Raw genomic sequence first — 27,098 nt, 5'->3', positions numbered from 1 at the left:
AACAAAAATATTGTCTGTAAATATGTTTGTACATATTTCTTTACTGCTTTATATTTTCAGAAAATACAAAAAGATTTTTGATTCTGCTTTATTTTTTATAACCGATGACTGAGATGCTGAGTTTCAAAATTTAAGTAAGCTGATTGTGTTTTTGAAAATAAACCAAGTTCATTAATTTGAAACTTGAATACTTTTAATCAAAAATAAAAAACAGTTTGTGATATCTCCAAGGTCATTAGTTTGGACTTGGATGATAAACTGTGAGGGATTTTGGATACTTAACACTGCCAAATTTGTAAAGATTGTTGATAGGGGGAGTGATTTAGAAAGTTTGAAAGAGCCAGATTACGATTTCTGGAAGTTTAAAATGTTGTTACTTATAAACGTATGAGTGTTGCAGATATTGTACCAGACTACGATCCTGATAGCATAGTCTAAGGGGGAGTCTGAAGACGATGTCACACCCCCAAAATCCATAGGCGGAGTACCACCGCTTGTAGGCGTGACATGATGAGGATCAAGCCACCAATCATATTAAACAATATATATAGTAAATGTAATTCAACCAAACCAATATGAAAGGTGTTCAAAACTTAAGTATAATATCAATGTTTAGCGGAAGCATAAAAATAAACCCAACATAAGTATAAGTTTGGAATGTCATAATGTTTAACATAACATCCACAATCCATGCCCACAATGACCGCGCCTCCCGTGCAAGCTCCATGAGTACCTATGGTCCTGCAAGGCATGTAACAGAGAGTCAACAACTAGTTTACGAGTTCACAATAAGTAAGTTCGTTGCATAACTATGCATTATTAACTAAGCCGTTTGTATGTTCAATTAGTGGGGGCTTCCTATGTTTGTATGTACTAGACTAGTTGTAACCATAAGTGTTCTTCTTAACCCGAGAACAGTAGTACGTACGAGGTTTACGTAGGTTTTACGTAAGTGTCCTTCTTAACCTGAGGACAGTGGTACGCGTGTGGTTTACGTAGGCTTTACGTAAGTGTCCCTCGAAACCTGAGGACAATAGTGAGCATAAGTATACGTAGGTTTTACGTAAGTGTCCCTCGAAACCTGAGGACAGTAGTGAGCATAAGTATACGTAGGTTTTACGTAAGTGTCCCTCGAAACCTGAGGACAGTAGTGAGCACCTGTTTCCGTAGGTTTTACGTAAGGGTCCTTCGCAACCGAGGACGATGGTAGATAGTCTAGTAACAGTGTCAGTACGAGTAATTGTTCAATCCCATTCCTTCAATCCCATTCCCTACCCACCGGGAATCCCATGCCTTGGTAAGAGTGTGAACTCACCTTGGTTTGCTTGGTATGCTAAAGTATGTGCTCACAGTTAATTCAATCACGTCCTAAAGTACGCATGTGTACAAAATCAGTTTATATCCACAAGGTTCACGTATATTCATAATCATAGTGGATATTGAATTAAAGATCATCAAGTAGCACAAAACACGTATTCAAGCTCATATAGTCTTGTTTAACAGTTAACAGCAGTTAACTAATCCAGTTAACTCTTAACGGAAATTAACTAAGTTACTGGGCTGTTTACTCATCCGGCGAAACACCCCTGTTTCGTCGTGAATCCCCTTCGACGAAACCCATCCCTTTCGTCGTAATTATCCTTGGCGAAACACATCAGTTTCGTCGTTATTTCCCTTCGGCGAAACACCCTTTGTTTCATCGTGACAACCTCGGCGAATCATACTCGTTTCGCCATATCTGATTCGTCATGGCTACTCTCAGCGAAACGCATCTGTTTCGTCATGTCTGTTTCGCCGAGAGCCGTGTTTCGTAAAAAACGTCAGTTACGTTACGTAACTGATGATTACCCAGATTAGCCAGAAACCCTAATCACCATTAAGCAGTCGACCGACAACATCTAATCAAAACATGATTCGCAAGTTATCAATACGTAGGCAGATTCATGACAGTAACACGTATTCGATCAGTATTCAATCAACATGATTAACAAACAACAAACCGACATGAACATCATTAAATCCAGTTCCACCAATCACTTATACACATCAATCCGGACCTGTTCATTAGGATCCCTAAATCATACATAGCGAATTAAGATTATCATACACATATACTTACATCCGTTCAGAAATTAAGCATACACAAACATGTATAAAGAAATCAAAGAATCAAGAAACCGATTTAACAAGCACGCAACTAACTGAGATAGATGGTACGAAGGTTTAATCGCTAAAGAGGCTTGAGAGAATCACACACAGCTGCCGTCACACAGTGGGGAGAGTTCTAGGGTTTTGATTTTGCCAAAGATGTGAAACAGGAGTCGGTTCACGTTTTAATATACGAATTGACGTTCTGGGCCCGTATTGGGCTTCGGCGTAATTGGGCTGGACGAAACAGCTTGTTTCGTCGAGAGGCAGATGGCAAAACACAATCTGTTTCATAGAATTGGTTTAAGGCGAAACACATCCGTTTCGTCGAGTTGGTTGGTGGCGAAACACACTTGTTTCGTCGGGTAGTTCAAACCTCAACACCTATGCAAGTATACAAGTTCATGTTCATGAAATCAAACATTTTACTCATGTTAAGCACATAACACATCAAACAAATATCTCATCTTATACTTCAGTTGACAGTTACAAGTTAAACAATCAAACAACTAAATAGTCAACGTGCAATAAGTACGAATAAGAAATCTTGGAAACTCGAGTTGTCACATTATCCCCAACTTGAAAGAAATTTCGTCCCGAAATTTAGCATGTGGTTACTGAGGAAGCTAGGTAAGTTGTATCGTTTACTGGTTTTCCTGGGGTGTCACATCATCCCCCTGTTGATTTGGAATTTCGTCCAGAAATTCTGTAGTAGCTTCAGCCTCAGTAGTAGTTGCATTGTTTACGAACAACCGGGGATACTTGAGTTTCATTTGATCTTCTCTTTCCCAGGTGAACTTTGGGCCACGACGGGAGTTCCAACGAACTCGAACAAGAGGTATTCTAGTGTGTTTGAGGACCTTAACATCCCGGTCCGTGATTTCAACTGGTTCCTCGACGAATCGCAACTGTTCGTCGATAGTGAGTTCCTTCAAAGGAACCATGAGGGTCTCATCTGACAGACACTTCTTCAGATTCGACACGTGGAAAACGTTGTGAACTGCACCGAGTTCTGCTGGTAAGTTCAGTCTGTAGGCCACTTTGCCTATTCTTTCTGTGATTTCGAACGGTCCGACATTACGCGGATTGAGTTTGCCTCGTTTACCAAAACGAACTACACCCTTCCAGGGTGAGACTTTGAGTAGCACTCGATCCCCAACCTGGAACTCGAGTGGTTTCCTGCGCTTATCAGCGTAACTTTTCTGACGGTCACGAGCCGCCGCCATGCGTTGCCGTATCTGTGCAATCCGTTCAGTAGCATCAACTACAAGTTCTGGACCTGTGATCTGACTATCCCCCACCTCTGCCCAACAAAGAGGTGACCGGCATGTACGTCCATATAATGCCTCGAATGGAGCGACTTGGATGCTGGTGTGGTAACTGTTGTTGTATGAGAACTCCACTAACGGGAGATGCTTTTCCCAGCTGTTGCCGAAATCAATAACACATGCCCGAAGCATGTCTTCTAGAGTCTGGATAGTGCGCTCAGACTGCCAATCCGTCTAAGGGTGATAAGCTGTGCTCATGTCTAATCGTGAGCCAAAAGCTTTGTGCATTGCTTGCCATAGTTCTGAAGTAAATCGTGCATCACGATCTGAAATAATAGAGGTTGGCACTCCGTGCCTCGAAACAACTTCTTTCAAGTAAATGTCTACCAAAGTAGAGAATTTGTCTGTTTCTTTGATTGCCAAGAAGTAAGCAGACTTTGTGAGTCGATCCACGATCACCCATATAGTATCGTTCCCACGCTGGGATCTAGGCAGGCCAGTAACAAAATCCATGGAAATTTCTTCCCATTTCCATTGTGGTATCTTTGGTTGCTGAAGTAGGCCTGAGGGTCTCTGATATTCCGTCTTGACTCTCGCACAAGTCAAGCACTTGCTGACGTAAGTTGCGATGTGAGCCTTCATACTAGGCCACCAATACGTAGTTCTAAGATCGTGGTACATTTATCCGAACCTGGATGTACCGAGTAGCGAGACTTATGTGCTTCGTCCATTACAAGCTCGCGTAAGTTGCCATAAAGTGGGACCCAAATACGCCCCGATACATAATAGGCGCCATCTTCCTTCTGTTCTAATCGTTGCCTTGAACCGCGTAAGGCTTCAGCCCTGACGTTTTCTGGTTTCAATGCTTCCACCTGAGCATCTCGTATCTGTGCAGGCAGACTAGACTGAATAGTAAGTTGTAGTGCTCGTACGCGTCTAGGTGTAGTATCCTTTCGAATGAGAGCGTAAGCCACAACGTTGGCTTTGCCTGGATGATATTTGATGGCACATTCGTAATCATTGAGTAGCTCAACCCATCGACGTTGACACATGTTCAATTCCTTCTGCTTGAAGATATGCTCGAGACTCCTGTGATCGGTGTAGATAGTGCACTTGGTACCGTACAGGTAGTGTCGCCATATCTTGACCGCGAAAACAACAGCTCCCAGCTCTAAATCGTGTGTAGTGTAATTCCGTTCATGAACCTTGAGTTGGCGCGAAGCATAAGCAATGACCTTGTCGCGCTGCATTAACACACATCCAAGACCCTGAATGGATGCGTCGCAATAAACCACAAAATCGTCTGTGCCCTCTGGAAATGAGAGGATAGTTGCACTGCAGAGTCTATCCTTTAGGTGCTGGAAAGCTGTTTCCTGTGTATTACCCCAACGATAAGTAACACCTTTCTGTGTCAGTAATGTAAGCGGCTGTGCAATCTTTGAGAAGTCTTTGATAAACCTCCTGTAATATCCTGCCAAACCCAAGAATTGGCGTATTTCCGTTGGTGTACGTGGTGCAGGCCAGTTTCTGATCGAGTCTACCTTGGATGGATCAACATGAATCCCATCCTTGTTTACCACATGGCCTAGAAAGTGGACTTCACGAAGCCAGAAGTCGCATTTTGAAAACTTGGCGTACAGCTGTTCTGTTCGAAGAAGTTCCAAAATAAGTCGTAAGTGCTGCTCGTGTTCCTCCTGACTCTTAGAATAGATCAGGATGTCGTCGATGAAAACAATCACAAACTTGTCTAAGTAACGCTTGCACACTCTGTTCATTAGATCCATGAAGACTGTCGGTGCGTTCGTTAACCCGAATGGCATGACAAGAAACTCGTAGTGGCCGTAACGAGATTTGAATGCTGTTTTGGAGACGTCCTCATCCCGGACTCTCAGCTGATGGTAACCTGACCTCAGATCAATCTTCGAGTAGTAGCTCGACCCTTGCAATTGGTCGAACAAATCATCAATACGTGGAAGAGGATGGCGATTCTTCACAGTCACCTTGTTTAGTTCACGGTAGTCAATGCACATCCTGAAGGTACCGTCTTTCTTCTTCACAAATAATACTGGAGCTCCCCAAGGCGAAGAGCTAGGACGAATAAAACCCTTATCCAAGAGTTCTTGCAGTTGCTTAAACAGTTCTTCTAGTTCAGTTGGAGCTAAGCGATACCGTGCACGAGCTATGGGTGCTGCTCCAGGAGCTAGTTCTATCTGGAATTCGACCTGGCGATGAGGCGGTAGCCCAGGTAAGTCTTCAGGAAACACTTGAGGAAAATCGCGTACAACTGGGATATCCTCTAATCTCTTCTCTTTCGTTGATGCGTCTGTAACAAGTGCCAAGATGGCAGTGTGGCCCTTTCGTAAACACTTCTGAGCCTTTAGAAAGGAGATGATGCCAACCACGGCACCACTCTTGTCGCCTTGAACTTCGAGAGGTTCTTTACCAGAACGAGGAATACGAACAATCTTCTCCTTGCATAAGATCTCTGCTTGCTGTTGGGATAACCAATCCATCCCAATAACGATGTCGAAACTACCCAAAACTATAGGAATGAGATCGATCGAGAAAGTCTGACCAGCGAGGATAAGATTACAACCCTGAACTATGTGTGTGGCCTCTAGACTTTTACCGTTCGCTAACTCTACGACATGCTTAGTGTTCAGAAGTGTGGGTGTGCGCTTGAGCATTTGACTAACTTTCAAAGACATATAACTGGTATCCGCACCCGAATCAAATAATACAGTAACATAAAAGTCGTCAAGAAGAAAATTACCCATCACTACGTTAGGATCATTCTTGGCGTCACCCTGCCCCAGCACAAATGCACGACCCCTAGCGCCGTTGTTCCCATCGTTGTTATTTCCCCCGTTGTTGTTCCCATTGCCCGGATTGTTGTTGTTGTTGTTGTTGTTCTGGTTTCGGTTTAACTGGGGGGCAGTGTCTCTTTAAGTGACCTTCAGTGCCACAATGAAAACATCCCTTGTTGCCCTGTTGCTGATTCTGCGGTGTTTGCTGCTGCTGCTGGCGATCCTGAGTTACAGGCCGTGGGCTCCTACAATCCTTGGCCTCATGACCCATCTTGAGACACCTCTGACAACGAACCTTGTTGCACTGGCCACTGTGGTGTCTGTTACAATTGTTGCACCTTGGGTGATTTCCTCGATATATTCTCTGCCTGTGACTACCAGAAGACTGCTGACTGGGACTCTGGTAGTTGAAAGTCTTTCGTTGCTGTACCTGAGACTGAACTGTAGCTGAACCCTTGCTAGAATCCCCCTCCCATTTCCGCTTGTTGTCACTGGGAGTAGCAGGAGTAGCAGAAGTGGTAGCGGTAGTAGTAGCACTGATACGTTTAGGCAGCCTGTTCTGTTCCACTGCCTGATCTGTGAGGCGATGAGCAAGACGTTGAATATCCTGGATAATATCAAGATTTGCTGATGTCATGTGACTTTGAATTTCTGGCGCTAACCCCTTGAGATACAACTCAATGCGCTTGATAGGAGGTCCACCATAGTTGGACACAAGATGGCCAGCTCGTTTGACCGTTTAGTATATGCCTCAATTTCCGACCCCGTCATTTTCAGATGAAAGAGCTCCACTTCCAACTTGTGGATGTCATCACGTGTGCAGTATTCCCGTTTGATAAGTTCCTTGAAATCATTCCAAGGGGTGGCGTTAGCAGCCGCCAACCCTAAAATCTGAACTTGCGCATTCCACCAAGTCAGCGCAATGCCTTCTAAAGTACCAGTGGCGTACTTCACCCCGCGAGCCTCAGGGCATTCACACATCTCAAATACTGACTCGAGCTTTTCAAACCAATGGAAGAGTCCAACTGCTCCTTCAGTGCCACTAAACTTGCTTGGACGACAGTCCATGAAATTCTTGAAAGTGCAAACAGGTGGCTGAGCGTGTTGACCTGTTGTGTATAAGAACAGGACAAGGTTAAACACAAGAGTTGGTCTAGGAGTGTAGGATCTAAAGACCTAGTGTGAGTTACGACTGCAGGGTATACCTCCTGCCTGTGCAGCTGCAAGTGCCGCAGCAACTTGTTCGTTAATGAGAGCCGTCAACTGGGCTTGTGTCATGTTAATGCGTCGAGCCATGATCTTCATAGCAAAGGTAACATAAGTAAGAGAAGTTCGCGAATAGTGAAATGACAGAAGAGAGTAAGCACACAACTATTCTCAAGCAATAGTTGTTACGTTTCTCTAAGCATACCATGAGCAAAGTTCTATGTAATCTAGCAAGTAGGCAATAAAACATATACCATATTACCTAGAATGTTGAGTCTTGCACGTGGAGCGAGGCGTCGTTGTGGATCGTTGAGCACTATATAGGTTATAGTCTGGTTTTAATAAAAACATTTTCCCCTTATTAAAACCAAGTTCACTATAACCAATGGCTCTGATACCAATCTGTCACACCCCCAAAATCCACACGCGGAGTACCACCGCTTGGAGGCGTGACATGACCAGGATCAAGGCACCAATCATATTGAACAATACATATAGTAAATGTAATTCAACCAAACCAATATGAAAGGTGTTCAAAACTTAAGTATAATATTAATGTTTAGCGGAAGCATAAAAATAAACCCAACATAAGTATAAGTTTGGAATGTCATAATGTTTAACATAACATCCACAATCCGTGCCCACAACGACCACGCCTCCCGTGCAAGCTCCATGAGTACCTATGGTCCTGCAAGGCATGTAACAGAGAGTCAACAACTAGTTGAGCGAGTTCACAGTAAGTAAGTTCGTTGCATAACTATGCGTTATTAACTAAGCCTTTTGTATGTTCAGTTAGTGGGGGCTTCCCATGTTTGTATGTACTAGACTAGTTGTAACCATAAGTGTTCTTCTTAACCCGAGAACAGTAGTACGTACGAGGTTTACGTAGGTTTTACGTAATTGTCCTTCTTAACCCGAGGACAGTGGTACGCGTGTGGTTTACGTAGGCTTTACGTAAGTGTCCCTCGAAACCTGAGGACAGTAGTGAGCATAAGTATACGTAGGTTTTACGTAAGTGTCCCTCGAAACCTGAGGACAGTAGTGAGCACCTGTTTATGTAGGTTTTACGTAAGGGTCCTTCGCAACCGAGGACGATGGTAGATAGTCTAGTAACAGTGTCAGTATGAGTAATTGTTCAATCCCATTCCTTCAATCTCATTACCTACCCACAGGGAATCCCATGCCTTGGTAAGAGTGTGAACTTACCTTGGTTTCCTCGGTATGCTAAAGTATGTGCTCACAGTTAATTCAATCACGTCCTAAAGTACGCATGTGTACAAAATCAGTTTATATCCACAAGGTTCACGTATATTCATAATCATAGTGGATATTGAATCAAAGATCATCAAGTAGTACAAAACACGTATTCAAGCTCATATAGTCATTAAATCCAGTTCCACCAATCACTTATACACATCAATCCGGACCTGTTCATTAGGATCCCTAAATCAACATCATGTTTCGCATAAAGTTATGTGACCGATTAATCATGCATAGCGAATCAAGATTATCATACACATATACTTACATTCGTTCAGAAATCAAGCATACATAAACATGTATAAAGAAATCAAAGAATCAAGAAACCGATTTAACAAGCACGCAACTAACCGAGATAGATGGTACGCAGGTTTGATCGCTAAAGAGGCTTGAGAGAATCACACATAGCTGCCGTCACACAGTGGGGAGAGTTCTAGGGTTTTGATTTTTCCAAAGATGTGAAACAGGAGTCGGTTCACGTTTTAATATACGAATTGACGTTTTGGGCCCGTAACGGGCTTCGGCGTAACTGGGCTCGGCGAAACAGCTTGTTTCGTCGAGAGGCAGATGGCGAAACACAATTTGTTTCGTCGAATTGGTTTAAGGCGAAACACATCCGTTTCGTCGAGTTGGTTGGTGGCGAAACACACTTGTTTCGTCGGGTAGTTCTAACCTCAACACCTATGCAAGTATACTAGTTCATGTTCATGAAATTAAACATTTTACTCATGTTAAGCACATAACACATCAAACAAATATCTCATCTTATACTTCAGTGTACAGTTACAAGTCAAACAATCAAACAACTAAATAGTCAACGTGCAATAAATGCGAATAAGAAATCTTGGAAACTCGAGTTGTCACAGACGAGCTCAAAGCAAGGGGGAGCTTGTAACCGGAAAGCTAGGTGTCGATTCCTAAAGCACGGAAGCTTGATGAAACGGGGATCCTGAAGAAGCTGATAAAGCAAGAGCCAGGATGAGATTCTGAACCTGTAAAGAGAAGATAGATTGATGGATGCTTACAGTGTTAGACAATTTGGAAAGAGCATGAAGACTGATCAAGACTGAAGATATGTCATGATAGAGACTCGACACTGAAGACTCACACCGTGTCGTTCGAAAGGGCGTGTACTAATGGACTATGGCAAACTGTCAGTGATGATAGACACTGATATAGGGCACCACTTATATTTCATTAGTAGTCGATATGGTATGGTCTAGTGGTTCACAGGGGAAGCCCCCCACTGATTATGGTTACGGTTTGGGAAACAAAAGAACTGGTTAACTCGTGGTTTATGAAATGACTTATGATTTCAAAACGAACTGGTAAAACTAAACAACCAACTGTGAACTCGCTCAACTTTGTTGTTGACTCGTTGTTACATGCCTTGTAGGTCAATAGGTACTCATGGAGCTTGCACAGGGAGGCGCGGTCGTTGTGGGACATGGACAGTGGGTGCCATGTTAAAAACATTATAACATTTCGAACTTAATACTTATGTTGGGTTTTCACATTTATGCTTCCGCTAAACAATTAACTATGTTTTGTTTTGGACACCTTTCGCATTGTTGGTTTGAATTTTATTTATTACTTACAATGTTCAATATGATTGGTGGCTTGATCCTAGTCAGTCACGCCTCTAAGCGGTGATACTCCGCATGTGGATTTTGGGGGTGTGACAGATTGGTACCAGAGCCATTGGTTATAGTGAACTTGGTTTTAATAAGGGAAAGAGTTTTTGTTAAAACCAGACTATAACCTGTACAGTGCTCAACGATCCACAACGACGCTTCACTCCACGTGCAAGACTCAACATTCTAGGTGATGTGATTTATGTTTTATTGCCTACTCGCTTGTTACATAGAAACTTTGCTCATGATATGCTTAGATAAAACGTAACAACTATTGTTTGAAACACATGTGTGCTTACTCTCTTCTGTCATCGCATTTTTCGCGAACCTCTCTCACTTATGTTTCTTATGATATGAAGATCATGAGTGGACGTATCAACATGAATCAAGCCCAGCTGACGGCTTTAATCAATGAGCAAGTAGCTGCAGCACTCGCAGCCGCTCAGGCAGGAGGTATAACTTGCCATTGCAACTTACTTTAGGATCTTTGGATCCTACTCTCGTGAACCCACACTTGTGCTTAACTTTGTTTGTTCTCACACACACGACAGGTCAACCTGCACAGCCTCCTGCGTGTACTTTCAAAACTTTATGGACTGCTGACCCTCTACTTTCAACGGCACTGAAGGAGTTGTTGTGACAACCCTCACAAATCCAGGTATCCGTACAAACTAATTAATATTTAATTAGCGCTTAATTACTGTGCTTGATTACAATTGTGATTAAACTGCTTTCTGCCTTCTGGTACATTTTATACTGTCACTCTATTATTTACACACAAACATTAGTGACAACCTTGATGCACAAAAGCACAGTTAGCACAGTGAGTGGATAACCCAGTAAACATGCTGACAATACCAGCACCTAGACAGACAATATTTTTGAGGCCAGTATGAGCCAGGAATAGAGTACTACACTAGTAGGGAGTGTAGGGAGGTGAGGATCATAAAATTGCGTCACTAGGTGATAGTTATAGTGACCGGAAGTGCCTAAAACATACTTTAAGTGCAAAATTCTTCACTAAATACCAAAATTCAGCATTTAACAATGCTAGTAAAGTGCAAAAACTTGGCAAAATAATCCTAGACACTTTCCAAAGTGTTGGGAATTTAATGTGTCACTAAAAACAATATAAAAGACACTTTAAAGCTTTACTTAGCACTTTAACGGATCAACACCCAACCGAACAACCGGACTCTACCCGGAACATAAAAATATTGCCAAATACATTGTTTTTACTTTTCTGAGCTAGTTAGGGTCCCCGAACACCCTAACACACCTTATATTACATAACACACTTATACACTAACTAAATACAATTACAACTTAACTAAAGTGTAACTAGATCATCACCACCCAACCCCATACCCCCCCCCCCACATCGACGGTCACCACAAGGGTGACCCACCCTTGCCTTTCTTTGATTATTTTAATTAGTAATGTTGGAGGATAAGAAGCATGTTACATGATGGATATTGGTGAGACATGGTTTATAAATTAACCCACAAGACTCTTGTTCATTTCATTACACACTCAACACCAACAACTTTCTCTCTTCTTTTCTTCCTCCCTCACGGCCGAACACCATCACCACCATACACCCACCATCAAGCTCTTGTCCAAGCATTTTCCATACACACAAAGGTGCAAGAGGTTCAACAAACAAGCTTGGTGCACTCGGAAGCTCAAAGACCACTCTTGTTTTCTTTTATCCACCACTTTTACGCCTTGTTTCTTCCTTAGCCTTGTGCTAGTAGTAAGTGCTTAGAATCTTCATCTTGTTCTTGTATTTAGTGGTTAATAGATGATTGAATGGTGAAATGTTAAGAAACACTAATGAACATAAACTAATCTTGAAACATAAAGTGATAAAGAATGGATAAAGAGAAGATATATGGTTAAATCATGTAGATCTTGTGTTGTTATGATTATTGGATGTTGTTTGTTAGTAGAAGTAGGATGGATCATCATCTAGACATGCTAGATCATGTTCAAGAACATGAACTAGTAAGATGTAAATGATAGAGTTATGAAGGATGATGAAACCATCCACCCATGAACTTGAAACTTGAATAAATATAATTTTTCTTGAAAAATAAAGATATGAACTTGTAGATCTAAAGATCTACAAGTGGTTTTTCGGAAGAACCAAGTGAAAAATACTAGTTTTGTTAAAAACCAGATCTTGTATGAACTAAAAACATTTTAGTAAGTAAACAAGTGTAAGAACACTTGTGTAACAAGAAAATTTCACAAAGAAATATTTTTGGAAATCATGATTAGAAGTTGTGAAAATGTATATTCTTTAAAAATAAAGTTTTCAAGAAACTAATCTTATTTTTAAAGATAACAAGACCTACTAAGCATGTTAGTAACTCACTACATATCAAGTTCATGAGTTTATGGTTCATGTTCATTTTTGTCAAGTTTAGTGATTAAAGATTGTATGTTGATGATTATTGATTGTTTGATTGATTTTACAAAAGAAAATGATATACTAAAAAGCATGGACACCTCCATTTACAGAGGAAACTCTGGCGGAATTTTTCTAGAAATATAACACTTAGAAATATTTTTCTAACAAGCGTTTACGAATATATTTTAACTTGGTTTTCAAAATAAACTTCGCCCCATGATTTTTATTACAAAAATACCAAGTACCGGAGGTGGATTTTCGTAAATAAAATTTGTTAAATATATATTTTGATTATATACTTTATAATAAAACGCTCGTGTGATTGCTTGTTTATTATGTGAACTAGATATATTATTTTTAGGGTAAAAATAATATAACTTGAAATATCATGAAATTACGACTCCAAGATAATGCCAACGCTCTCACAAAACAAATAGTTAGATTACACAAGTATTGTTACAACGCGAACTTTAAAACGTAACTTATGTATTTTTCAGAAAAATACTCTATTCGTATTATTTTAGTGAGATATTATTATTGAAAATTTTATGAAATAAAATATAATATTTTTGGGAAAAATATATATATTTTGGAATTTAAAACATTTTAGACAAGTGATTAAAATATATTTTTCAAGTGAGACTTAAAAATATATTTTCGGAATTATAACGCATACATGTATTATTACCCCCATCCTTGGGAAGAAAATACACTAATGGAATAATTAAGAAGCGTGATTACGAAATAGTTACCTAACTATTTTTCCAAAAACGTTAAACCCTAAGCCAAGGCACGGTCGTCCGTCTAATAGGAATTAGTACGTGTAGGCCGTCACGCAGCATATAGAGTTGGAGATTGACGTTTCTGGATACGCACTTCTGTGAGTTCATGCCCCCATTTTCTCTTTACTGTTTTTAGTTTTATACTTCGGGGGTGAAATACATGCGATAAATATTACAAACCTTTATTACATGGTATGGTTAGCGTAGGGAGGGTTTATACTACTAGATCATGTGAGGGGTGGGCAATAACACTTGAGGCCATTAATCCTCGTTGTTAGGACCGAGGGACACAAGAGTGATAGATCTATTTGGGTGTAGCGAGCCCACACCCATGGTGCCGGGGCGGCCCATAGAGGTGACTGTGTCTTCCAGCCGAAGCCCGGTAACAAATTTGCTAGGTTTGAGTTTCCCTGCACTTTCTCACACATACCAGTGGCTTTGCAACCCATTGGTGATCTCTTTTTCCTTATTGCTACATACCAGGGACTTTTGTAGGATCGTGTAGTTGACCCGAATGAGTCGTTCAGAGGAGTTTTGATCTGTTTCAGGTGCGGAAAACAAGAAACAGACTTAGAAACAACTTGTTCTTCACTTCAAACACTTGATTGATTGATTTAACAACGATTACAGTCAATCTTCACACCGGCAGCACCTCGGTATGGAATTAAAGAACTGTTACAATGATTTCGTTCCAATCACCTATATATACTACTATGATTCTGCTTGAAACATACATGAATCAGTTCGAGCGGAATAGCAATGTTGGTGATTCCGCTTGAAACTGACCAAGGTCATTTCAAGCGGAATTAGCTCCTCAAGCGAAATCAGACTTAATACAAGTTTAAACATCCTATTTTCTCGATCTGCGTGCCCGATCTAACCTATCTAGTACAAGACTCGATACAAGACGAAGTCGACAGATGCATGCACTAACAGACTCCCCCTCAGATGTTGACGAGTCTCACGTGTCGAGTCTTTGCAACTTCAGTCTCTATTAGTCTCTGGGCTTCACTCTTTTAAATCTTCTCTTGTATGTCTTCAGACTCCCCCTAACTATGTGCTGGCATTCCTTAAGTTCATCAACATCATCAGCTTCAGGATCGTAATCTGGCTTTCACAAGTTAAAGATCAATGCCTGGCTCACACTTTGTCCACAGAACCCCACAGAATTCTCAGATATTTGGAATCTGGCTCTTTAAACACAAGCTTCTCAGGATCGATCAACCTGGTTTTTCTATATCCAAACTCTCTTTGATGCTGTTCCAAGATCGCAACCTGGCTCTCGTCCTACTTAGGTTATCTGCACAAACTCTACCTCAAAGTAAATTTCACATATTTAAAAACATTTCAAATTCAGGATTCAAATTCTCCCTCAAAATTTAACTATCTTCTTTGATGAACCACTTGTGAATTTGAATAAAACCCATTTGATTTTAAACACACACTCCCCCTTACAAGAATGTCATCATGTTTAGCACTTGGAACTTTGAAAATCAGCTTTCCAACATCAGTTATCGAAAATCTTTTTGAATTTTTAAAAAGTTTAGGCTAAAACACACTGAAATCTTTTTGGATTTTTGAAATTAAATGAATTGCAGTAAAGAAATATTTACAGACACTATTTTTGTGAGTTTGTGTAAGAGGATCATATCAGTTTTTGAGACAAATCACTAACACCGTTAAGCTTCATTTCATTTTAAGTTCTAAACAATTCACCTAGATTGTCAGTATGTTGGTCCACTTAAATTTTCACACAAAGTTTAACTGTTTCGAGATACGATATTAATGTCTTAAGCACTTAAACTTATTCGCGTGTCCCACTTCTTGAATATACTCCCGTATCCGGATCCCAATATTCAGTCTTACAGGTGAATATACCACAGATGATATCTGTAAGGGGTTAGGTGCGAAACCGTGAGAGCTCAGGTCAGAACTTCCGTTCAGCAGAGAGATGACGGTTCGACTTTTGGTGTGTCCCCTTTAGAGGATCTTTTCTTCAACAGCACATGGTTAGCATTTTTCAATGTTTCATCATTTTTAATGCTGAGGGCGGTGCTATGTTTCAAGCAATTGCAGAAAGTATTATACGGGGACTAGGTCAGAATTTCCATTCAGCAGAAGTCCTGGGATAATACCCGAGATATCACTGAGCATAAAGACCTAGTATCTCAGAAAGAGGGACCTTTCAAACAAGATTTCGGGGGTTACCCATATATCCAAGAAGTTGTTACCCACAAAATAAGCAAGTTTGAAATTTAGGTTTATATCTCGTCACAATCTACTAAATGTGCAAAAACCTACTGGCATATCCACAGTGAGATTGTTTATCACATTTTTAACTTTCCATTTCTTTAGCATGTTGTGACAATCTACTGATGTACTATCATTTCCTCTTTTTCACAACAAAAACTCATTTTTGACTTTATCATGTTTTTGTATTTTTTCAAATTTTCTAATTTTTTGGATTTTCTGAAATTTTCTACTCCCCCTAAAATGCAAACACATTTAAAGAGAATTTGAAAACAAACTAAGCTCTTGACCCGCTTAAAACATTATAAAAAACAAACTATACAAGTAAAATTGACAACTGATATCGAATCACATCAATTCGCCATCCACTAGGCATAAACAATCAGAACTCCCCCTTTTAACAAACTATTTTCTCAATTTGATTTCAAAACACTTAAGTTTGTTTTAATCAAAATGATTTTTCCGGAAAATAAGTTTTGTTGATTTTAAACCATTTGTAGGTTAGAGATCATTTCATCACATGTTCATCAATTACTTGTATGATGATTGCATCAAGTTCAACTTAATGACCTTGACGAATCATTTGTACCACTTGTAAGATCACACCTATGTACCAGTTGTAGGAACACAATCACCTGTATCTAGTATAGGAATAAAACCACTACACTTAATCAATTTACCAATCAAGATGCCGATTCCTGCTTCACACGTACCTTCCTGGAAGCTCCAGCATAGTCCTTCATCTGTAAAAATCTATCAATCATTAAAATTCATTCACAAATACTTTTTTAACAAGAAAGATGCTGATTCCTGATCCACGATTACAAACTTGGGATCTCCGGCAAAGTCAGATGTTCAAGGGAAAAGAATTTCCACCCAAGTCTGACCGACCTTGGGTGTTTTTAGCTCTTTTAGCTCTTGTTTAGTTGGGTTATAAGTCGCTTTCTTCGTAGCATAAAAGTCTTTAACCCCTTTGGCCTTTCCCTCAACCATTTTCCCAAAAATTTTCTTAACATTCCCATTGAATGTTTTCTCGACATCAAACTCTGTTTTCTCGGAGTAAAACTGATCCGAGATTTCGATCTTACCAATTTTCTGTTTCACTTTGTCAACCTTCAGTGATGGAAACTCATCATCATTCACTGAAGATACTTAATTTTCTTTCTTAATCTCAACTTGTAGCTCCTCTGGCTTTGTGGAACCAGATTGATCGCCGACTTTTTCATCAACCTTCTTAACAACCCACTGTTGGTTGTTCTTTGCTTTCTTTTTGTAAAAGTTCTTTTTAGAACACTCACCAACCTCATAAGTTGAATTTTTAAAAATTTTGAATTTTTCGGTTGGTGGTTCAACATCAACAACCTTTTCCTTAAGTTTTTCAGAAACTCCCTGTTTTGTTTTAGTATTTTTCGGACAATTCCATGCAATGTGTCCAGCTTCATTGCATTTGAAACAGGTTCGAGTCTCTCTTAGATGAAACACTCCAGTTCCTTTCTTTTTCTTTTCAGCAAGAAACTCATGGTTAGATTGTTTCCAGAAAGGTTTCTTCTGTTCTTCTTCTGCACTTCCACCTGAAACAAATTCTGTTTTTGTTTTAGAATTTTCCTCATTTTTATAATTTTCTGGTGGAATAAAACCAAGACTTTCTTTTTGAAATTATCATTATGGTTTGGTTTCTTTTGAAAACCAGAACCAGAATTGTAAACTTTTTTCTTGTTTAAATGCTGTTGAACTCTTGAAGTGTATTTTTTAGGTTTTCCAATAAGATTTAAATCTTTATTTCAGAAATATTAATTTCTGTCATTTTGAAAACCTTTTTAATCATTTCAAAACGAACACTTCTTATTGGAAACTCTTTGTCAGAATATAATTTGTCAGAATCATTCAAAGTATATGCTACTTCAAATGTTTCATCATCCAAATTCGATTTTGATAATAAAAATTCTTTACTATAAGCCCTTTTAACCATCGGTTTTGGGCTGTTGACTGACGGACTTGAACCTCCAGACTCAGACTTTAACTCAGACTCCTCATCTGTATCCAACACCTGATCGACCACCTTTTTGATTAACTCAGACTCATGATCAGTGTCAGACGATGTGAAAGTGACGTCAATGTTTTCTGGTAAATCATAAGTTGTGTCGATTTTTAACTTTATATTGACTACTTTTTCGAGTTGCTCCTCATTTGGTTTTCTGGGAGAATAACCTTCCCAGATCGGAGGCGGGCACTTGTTATAGCTAACAGTCGGTTTCTTACCAGTATCCTTCTTAGGCTTGTCATCTTGGAAAGCTTCAAAACCTGCAACAGTTGGATAAATTCGATCAATAAGATAATCAGAACCATAATAACTTTGTAATAAGCGTCTGATTCTCTCATTCTCAATTTTCTCGGTTTCCAACTCTTGCTTCCACTTCGCACTTTCTTCAATGTAAAAGTTGATAGCTTTCTGCTTTGTCATCATCACAACATTCATCATTGTCAAAGCTTTTTCTCTTTCAGAGTTTGTCTTTTAAAGACGAGTTACTATTCGGTTCAGTACATCATAAGACTCCTTCACATAGTTGAGGTTGAACAGTAATTGTTCTTTCTTCTTCTCATACTCAGCCAGCTTCTCATCTTTTACTGCACATTCCTTGCAAGGTTCCAAACACTTCAAACAAGGCTTGATGACTTCCATAATCTTTTCAACTTCAACTGTTTTCACTATCTCAATCACCTTTTCTGCTTTAGTTACCTTCTCAGTTTCAACAATCTCCTCAGCAACACTTTTGATTTCTTCATTTTGAATAGCTTCCTTTGTTTGATCACCACTTTCAGACTTCTTTTTCAATTGTTCTTTCGCAGCTTGTCTCTTCTTCAGCTTTTCCAAGCGATCTGCAAAATAAAAATGAAAACTTTCAGGAGAGAGATGAGATTTTGCAATATTAATATGTTTTTCTTCCTCATCATCACTGCTGTCATCAGTTGGTGATTGATCAAACTCGATTGACTTTTCAGAATTATCATCTGAAGAACCAGAATTAGATGGTGTTTGATCAAAAACAACTTCTTTTTCTGAGCTTTCATAACTTTGTGAACTTTCATCTACACATTGTGAGCTTTCATCAGATGCAACAGAGTTTTCTTCACGATTCTTCACAGTCTCACCAATAGATTTCATCCATGTTGTAAACAACTCTGGTTCTTTCACAATCTTAGCAATGAATGCTTTAAACTATCCCTTTTCATCTACAAATATATCCCAGCTAAAGCCGTCACGTAACCTTTCATCATCCTGATTGATCAAGCATGCTTTGCTGTCGGATGAGATATATTTGTTCCAGTTAAAATCTTCTTGATTCACCAGACATGCTCTCTTTGAATCCTCAATCACTTTTCTACCATGAGCCACTTGTGGTTCTTGTTGCTGTTGTTGACCAACTTGTTGATATATGGCTTTCCGGTAGTAGTCGTCTTTTCCGAACGGATTCTGTACATTACTTGCTTCTCTGTTCTTGCATTCTCTCTTGAAATGACCTTTCTCCCTGCATCGAAAACAAGTAACTTTAGATTTATCAAAACCTAAAGTAGAAACATATGCATCAAGAAAGTCATTTCTCCTAGTAATCAACTTGAATTTTTCAGCTCTTCTTAGGACACTAGCTAGACACCATTTGATGTCCATGAGCTCCATCTCTTCAGCGTCTATCTGATCGTAATCCTCTTTTGTCAGCATAGGATTTCCGATCCGCCCTGCAACCAAGCCTTCATAAGATAGTAGCACAGAACCAAGTAATGCCATGTGATCTTTCGCAATTTCTTCAGAAAACTTTGTCCATCATGAAGATTTAGAGCAATGTTGCATTGTATCACATAACCATTTCCACTTTTTGTACTTTGAGCATAAAAACTTGAAGATGAATCTTTTGGATTGACACTCGGATATGAAGAGAAACCACTGCTGCTTTTAGGACTTTGATCAACATTTTCAGTAGAGTCTCCAGCACTAAACGCAGTTTGTATTTTTGGGCTTCATTCAACCTCTAGAACACTGCCTTTGTAGTACACTTTCACGTCTTGTTCACCACTCGGACTGTTCATCCTTGCAATCTTTTGCTGTTCCAGATCTTGACCCTCAATCTTTTCGATAAACTGAGAAATCATCAACCCATCATAAACCCCAGTATTCTTCAGAATAATCAAGTATATACCCCACTCTTTCTGCGGTAACGCATCAGCTAACTTGTCTACCCATTCTTCACGATCTTTTGTTATGCTCAACATCGACATAGTTCGCACTAAGTGGTAATATCTTTCAATAAGCTTCTTTGTATCTTCCCCCGGTAGACTACTGAATAAATCGTATTCTTTCTTAAGCAATGCCTTCTTGCTTTTAATCATGTTCTCACTACCCTCAAACTTGACTCAAGGAGCATCCCAAATTGATTTTGATGTCTAGTCATGTTGAAGCAATATGAATATGTCTTCTTTGATGGCTTGCTGAAGTAAACTGATCATCATCTTTTCAGCTTTGTACAACTCTCGTTCTGTGTCACCGAATTCCGAGAGTTCTTTGATAACTTGCAGATCTCTTCGTGGTAAGACATACTTCTTTAGAATACACTCCCATGATCTCAGATGGTTTGTCTAAACCCAGTTTTTGAATCTGTCTTTCCATCCGTAATACTCTTCAATGCTCATTAGCTTCGGGGGCTTTTGTAAAGTTCCGGTCTCGTTTTCCAAGTTCATGTTCTGAGCAATGGAAGCCGGAGTAGTCGGAGATGTGGCGAACGCGTTGTAGAATTCTTCACTCATGATTTTGTAGTACGTTTTTCAAAACACACCAACTTTCAAGCGAAATAACCAGAGTACAAGTTTAAGCGGAATATCAAATTTTCCTTTTCGAGCGAAATACTAAACAGTCTTTTCAAGCGAAATCTCAAAACAATCACTTCAAGCGGAATAGCAAAGTATATTTTCAAGCGGAATGTCAGTTGAAGCAAAATTACCCCCAACTTTTCAAGCGGAATCTGAACTGTGTCTGTTTAAAGCGAAATCTCTGAATTCGCTTGGAAATTTCAAGCGAAATTAGCACTCTCGAGCGGAATCAGATAATGTGCATTCGAGCGGAATCACTTCGAAGGTCCGTTTTGGTCATTTTTAAGCCGTATTTTGGTCTCAAACTTTCAAGGATTTGTTAATATGCACTTTTACACAATCTGTGAAAAATTGATCTGATTTTGACCGTTAAAACTTGTTCTGTTGAAGAAAGAAGGTGTAGAAGCAAGAAATCTCGATGGAAATCAGCTGAATTCTGCAGAACTCCTCCTCATGAGCTCTGATACCACTTGTAGGATCGTGTAGTTGACCCGAATGAGTCGTTTAGAGGAGTTTTGATCTGTTTCAGGTGCGGAAAACAAGAAACAGACTTAGAAACAACATGTTCTTCACTTTAAACACTTGATTGATTGATTTAACAACGATTACAGTCAATCTTCACACCGGCAGCACCTTGGTATGGAATTCAAGAACTGTTACAATGATTTCGCTCCAATCACCTATATATACTACTATGATTCCGGTTGAAACATACATGAATCAGTTCGAGCGGAATAGCAATGTTGGTGATTCCGCTTGAAACTGACCAAGGTCATTTCAAGCGGAATTAGCTCCTCAAGCGAAATCAGACTTAATACAACTTTAAACATCCTATTTTCTCGATCTACGTGCCCCGATCTAACCTATCTAGTACAAGACTCGATACAAGACGAAGTCGACAGATGCATGCACTAACAACTTTTATACATACTTTAAAGGTTTATACATACTCACTTTTACATGAACTCGCTCAACTTTTTGTTGATTTTTCAAACTACATGTATTTCAGGAAATTAGTGGATCTGGCACGGTATGCTTCATGTCAAGCTGCGTAGGAATAATGATGTCATCCGAGTTTAGGAAGTGTGACCTTTGCCTGGACGGGTTACAAGTCTTAAACTGTGTTTTCATTTCAAGTCTTTTGTTGTGTCGTATGAACAAGTTTTTAATTATGTCATGGTTGTATGTTGTTTCACGTGTTAACTTTTAAAACAATGGTGTTGTGTTTTACATTTAAGAACTTGATGAATGGATGAACATCATGGTTTTATTTTCATATAGCATGGTTGTGATTATGCTATGGTATTAAGAAGTCACACCAAATAAACCCACGCTTCCGCAAAGCCAGGGTGTGACAGCTTGGTATCAGAGCGTTGATCATAGCGAACTAGGATTCTTTCTCGAGTCTAGACTATGATCACTAGGGCTCTCACGAAAACATTTTTACATTGCATACACTAAACCTCCAGATCCAGAGTACAAAACATTTTTACAAATAAAAGGCACAAAAACTCTTTTTCAAAAATTGTGGTTCAGTCTTAGAGACTGAGGGAGTACAGCCTTAGAGGCTGGGGAGGTTTAGCCTTAGAGGCTGAGGGAGGTTCGGTCTTAGAGACTGAAGGGTTCAATCTTAGAGATTGGGGAGGTTTAGTCTTATAGACTGGGAGGTTGGTCTTAGAGGCCAGGGAGTTAGTCTGAGAGACTAGGAGGTTCAGTCTGAGAGGCTGGGAGGGTAGTCGAGAGAGACTAGGAGAATTACTTGTTTGCTTCACGGTGACTTACATGATTATTTGATTTTGTGTTGATATGTGTGGTTGTGTTACAGACATCATGCCATCATCCTCAGACATAGGAGTATCGGACACCTTGGATCCTATGGCAGTCGTGTCAGATGATGAGATTCCGTCAGAGCGAGAGATCTACATATCAGACACCACCAGGACTGATGACGACGATTTTCAGCCCTTCGCGCTACCAGACGTCGGAGTTGAGCCTGCTGATGGCCTTCCTGCCGGGGATTTACCTATTCCGGTGATCCCTGCTCCTATACCGCTTGCTGCTTTTCCAGCATTCGACATGCCACTCGATGTCGTTTCTGACGACGACATTGATCTATTCGAGGCAGGCCCACCTGAGGCTGACTATGAGGGCGGGGCCCCTATTGCTGCTGATGTTATTCTACCGATTGCTGAGGCCCCTGCAGAGGAGCTTCCTGCTGGTTCACCTGTCCCAGATTCCTTTGAGTCTGTGGCATCTGCGTCCTTACACACTCAGGGAGTGCAGCATCACTCTTCAGACGCCGACCCTGACATGGTGTTGTCAGCTGCACCCGGTCCCGCACACGACTTCGAGTTCGACCACAAGGTTGATGATGATTTTGATCCTGTCTTTCCCCCTGATTTCGATCCTGACCAGGATATCGAGTTCATTCACCTGGACCAGCCCTTAGAGGCACCTATAGCTCCTGTTGAGCCTTTGTTTGATATCCCTGCTGATTTTGATATGGATCTTGTTGATCCTGAGCCAGTCATGGCCCTTGAGCCAGTCGTTGCTCCTGATCCTGCACTAGAGCATGACCCTGTTCATGATGATGCTCCAGCCATTGCACCACTTGTTGACGATATACCCATTGCGGACCAACCCGTTCTTGCTCCACTGTTGGTAGGTGATCCTGTTGTTGATATACCGTTACCTGATCCCATGCCGGTACTGTTTGACCGTGCACCTTTTGCTGCTCATATAGATCCACGTTACGCCGACACCCACAACGGGTGGATTGATGACGATGACGATTGCCCACCATTTGTGCGACCTGTCACTCCCCCAGTAGCACCCGTGTCTGCACCCACTGATATCCCATTGCTTCCCCCACACACCACAGACGCTCATCGTACTGATCTTCCCATTACGTTCCTCCAGGACATACCGCCACCTCGTCCTGGAGAGGGGTCATCTAGGCAGCCGCTTGTTTCTGCTCCACCCGTATTCCCATCACCTTTTCCATTCACATCTCAGTTCCCTCATGTTGCACCACCTACTGCACCATCTTTCACACCACAGAGCGAGCCATTTTTATGGAATACGCCCCCTATCATCCCCTTGTCTGATTCGTACCACCCGTACCATGTTGGGTACTCTACGGAGGACATACTTACATCTTTGATGATACAGCAGGAGGCACTGACCCGTCGTATACAGGAGTTGGAGAGAGCTCCATGACCACCTTGCCATTGTCAGACCCCATTTGTAGCACCGCACACTCCTCGTCCACTTTCACCTGATTCAGACATCCGTTTCTTGACCTCTGAGCAGCAGATAGCATATTTGCTGCGCGTCTGTCGTGCTTTAGAGGAGGATTGGTTACATATGCATCGATTGCTTTTCTCTCATTTTCCTCCTCCTCCTCCTCCGCCATCAGCATAGGCATTTTGATTCGACACAGGTAGACTTTTGGTGAGAAGACCGCGATTGTACCGACTATACAGCTTTTGAAGACCGCATTTTGATGTCATGACTTTTGATGTTTAGCTTTTTGTTGTTGTTGTTGATTAGACAGTTCAGACTAGGGCGATGTGGCCCTTAGTCACTTTTGGATGTACGATACAGATACAAAACTTGTAAACATTATTGTGGTCTTGATTTATGATAGCGCAATCGCAGTATTCTAATTATATGTGATGTTGGATTTATTGTTTTTGTTTTTATAACATGAGATGTTATGTGCTTGATTAATTTGTAACATGAGATGTTATGTGCTTAATGAATGTTGTTACGTACGTATACCATTTACTTATGATGACGTGACCAACGTGAAACATCTTTTAGAAGATGCCTCCAAGACGTGACCCGCGCATGCCCACTAATGAGGCAGAACTGCAAGGGATCATTGCTGCAGCTATCGCACAATACGCTGCCTCTCATGCAGAAACGAGTGGAAATATCTCGCACAACCACGACAATAACAATCCACCCAATGGTAATGTTAGGTCGTTTGAGATATACTAAAATACATTTGGATATTTTTAGCACGATTCGCTAATATCATTTGTAAATTCAAACGTATGTGGGTGCACTTACAAGCAATTTCTCGATTGCAAGCCCGTGAATTTCGACGGCACAGGAGGTGCTGTTGCGTTTGTTAGATGGGCTGAGAAGACCGAGTCTGTCCTTAGAATGAGCAATTGTGCTCCTGAGCAACAAGTGACCTACATCTCAGGGTTGTTTCTGGATGGAGCCCTATCTTGGTCGAACCTGCAAGTGCAAACTCTTGGTGAAGCTGCTGCTTATGCAATGTCATGGAATGAGCTGAAGGAGCTCATGAGAAGGAAGTACTGCTCACGTGCTGAAATTCAGAAGCTATAGACTGAATTCTGGCATCTAAAAATGGAAGGTCCCAAGATTGTGGAGTATGTTCAGAGGTTCCACGATTTTTCCCATGTAGTGCCGTACATGGTTACACTGGAGTTTAAACGTATTGAGCGCTTTATCTGGGGATTGGCCCCTATGATCATGAGTATGGTTACAATGTCCAAGCCTGCAACAATCACAGAAGCCATTGATCTCAGTGTGGCTCTTACTGAGGAAGCCATCCGATTGAAAAAGTTTTCGAATTCTAAACCAAAGAAGAAAGAGACTCACGTGGAGTCGTCTGGTGATAACAAAGGAAATTTTCGAACTTCAAGCAAGGTACAAGCAATGCGAACAAGAAGGGTGAATCGAGCACACCGGCAAGAGCTGCAACCGGTGTTGAGAATAAAGGAAAGGGTTATATGGGTACTCTGCCCAAGTGTGACACGTGCCAACGCCATCATTCTGGTCCATCTCGATTAAGGAAGTGTGATTCATGGGGAAGGAACGGTCACACGAAGGATACGTGTTGGGTCGGAACTGGTGCTGGGCGTGGTGGTAATCGAGATCATGGGAATGGTAATGGAAACCACCAACAAGGAGGAAATGGCGGAAATGGAAACCGCGTAAACGTTGCGAATCAAGCTAGGAACGGAAATCGCAACCAAAACAAAACTCAAGCTGGAAACGGAGGTGGTAATTGTCGAGGACCAGGCTATTTTAATTGTGGAGAAGTTGGGCACTTCAAGAGGGAATGCCCAAAGCTGAATCAAGCCCGTGGAAGAATGTTTAACATTGGAGCAAGGGAAGCGCGCCAGGATCCCAACGTTGTCACTAGTACGTTCCCTATAAATCAACGCTTTGCATCTGTTCTGTTTGATACTGGTGCCGACTATAGCTTTGTATCGTTAGAATTTAAGAGTATGCTTGGGTTAACTGCTAGTAAGTTAGATGTTCCGTACTCAATTGAACTGGCTAATGGAAAGCTAGTTGAGGCAAATGACACTGTCAGAGGTTGTGTAATTGAGCTGGGAGAACGCGAGTTCACTTTGGATCTACTACCAGTCAAGTTGGGAAGCTTCGACGTGGTAGTAGGGATGGATTGGTTATTAAGCAACAAAGCCGAGATTGTTTGTCACGAAAAGACCATTCGCATCCCAATAGAAGATGGAGAAACGATCGTGGTTCACGGAGAGAAGCGTGATACACCTCTGAGAATCATCAGCTGTCTGAAAGCTAGAAAGTTTTTACAGAAGGGATGTGTTGCCTTCTTGGCACACATCATGGATAAAGAAGCTGCTGAGCCGAAGATCGAAGACATCCCGGTGGTGAAAGAATATCCTGAAGTCTTTCCAGAAGACTTGCCAGGATTGCCACCTCAAAGGCAAGTTGAGTTCCACATAGACTTAGTGCCAGGCGCCGTGCCTGTGGCTAAGGCACCCTATCGACTTGCGCCTTCGGAGATGCATGAATTATCGACGCAACTTCAAGAGTTGTTAGACAAGGGATTCATCAGACCAAGCTTCTCACCTTGGGGAGCTCCAGCTGTTTTTATGGATTTGATGAACAGAGTTTGTAAACCGTACCTCGACAAGTTTGTGATTGTGTTCATCGACGATATTTTGATATATTCGAAGACGAAGGATGAGCACGAACAACATTTAAGAGCCATTTTGGAGCCACTTAAAAACGAGAAGCTGTATGCCAAGTTCTCAAAGTGCGAGTTCTGGTTACGTGGAGTCCAATTCCTTGGACATGTGGTTAATGGAAATGGAATCCAGGCGGATCCAACAAAGATCGAAGCGATAATGAATTGGGAAACTCCAAAGACGCCAACCGAGATTCGACAATTCTTAGGTTTGGCTGGTTACTATCGAAGGTTCATTGAGGATTTCTCAAAAATTGCTCAATCTTTGACTTCCCTCACGCAGAAGGATAAGAAGTTTGATTGGGGAATCAAACAAGAGGAAGCATTCCAGTTGTTGAAGAACAAGCTTTGTAATGCACCGATCTTATCGCTACCAGAAGGAACGGATGATTTCGTGGTATATTGTGACGCCTCGCGTCAAGGTTTAGGATGCGTGTTGATGCAACGAAAAAAAGTTATAACATACGCGTCC

The 27,098-nt window shown here is 40.9% G+C and overlaps 1 protein-coding gene across 1 annotated transcript; it reads left to right on the top strand.

Moving 5' to 3' along the window:
• Positions 1–22,506: 22,506 nt before the first annotated feature.
• On the top strand, positions 22,507–23,850 carry LOC110882142 (calphotin-like). The gene is made up of 2 exons (XM_035978239.1): positions 22,507–22,995; positions 23,047–23,850. The coding sequence occupies exons 1-2, from the start codon at positions 22,507–22,509 to the stop codon at positions 23,848–23,850; spliced, it is 1,293 nt and encodes a 430-aa protein (XP_035834132.1).
• Positions 23,851–27,098: the final 3,248 nt, after the last annotated feature.

Source organism: Helianthus annuus, chromosome 10, assembly GCF_002127325.2.
Source record: "Helianthus annuus cultivar XRQ/B chromosome 10, HanXRQr2.0-SUNRISE, whole genome shotgun sequence".
NCBI classification, from domain to species: domain Eukaryota; kingdom Viridiplantae; phylum Streptophyta; class Magnoliopsida; order Asterales; family Asteraceae; genus Helianthus; species Helianthus annuus.
Note: the sequence above shows the minus strand (reverse complement) of the source record. Positions and strands in the feature narration are given on the sequence as shown.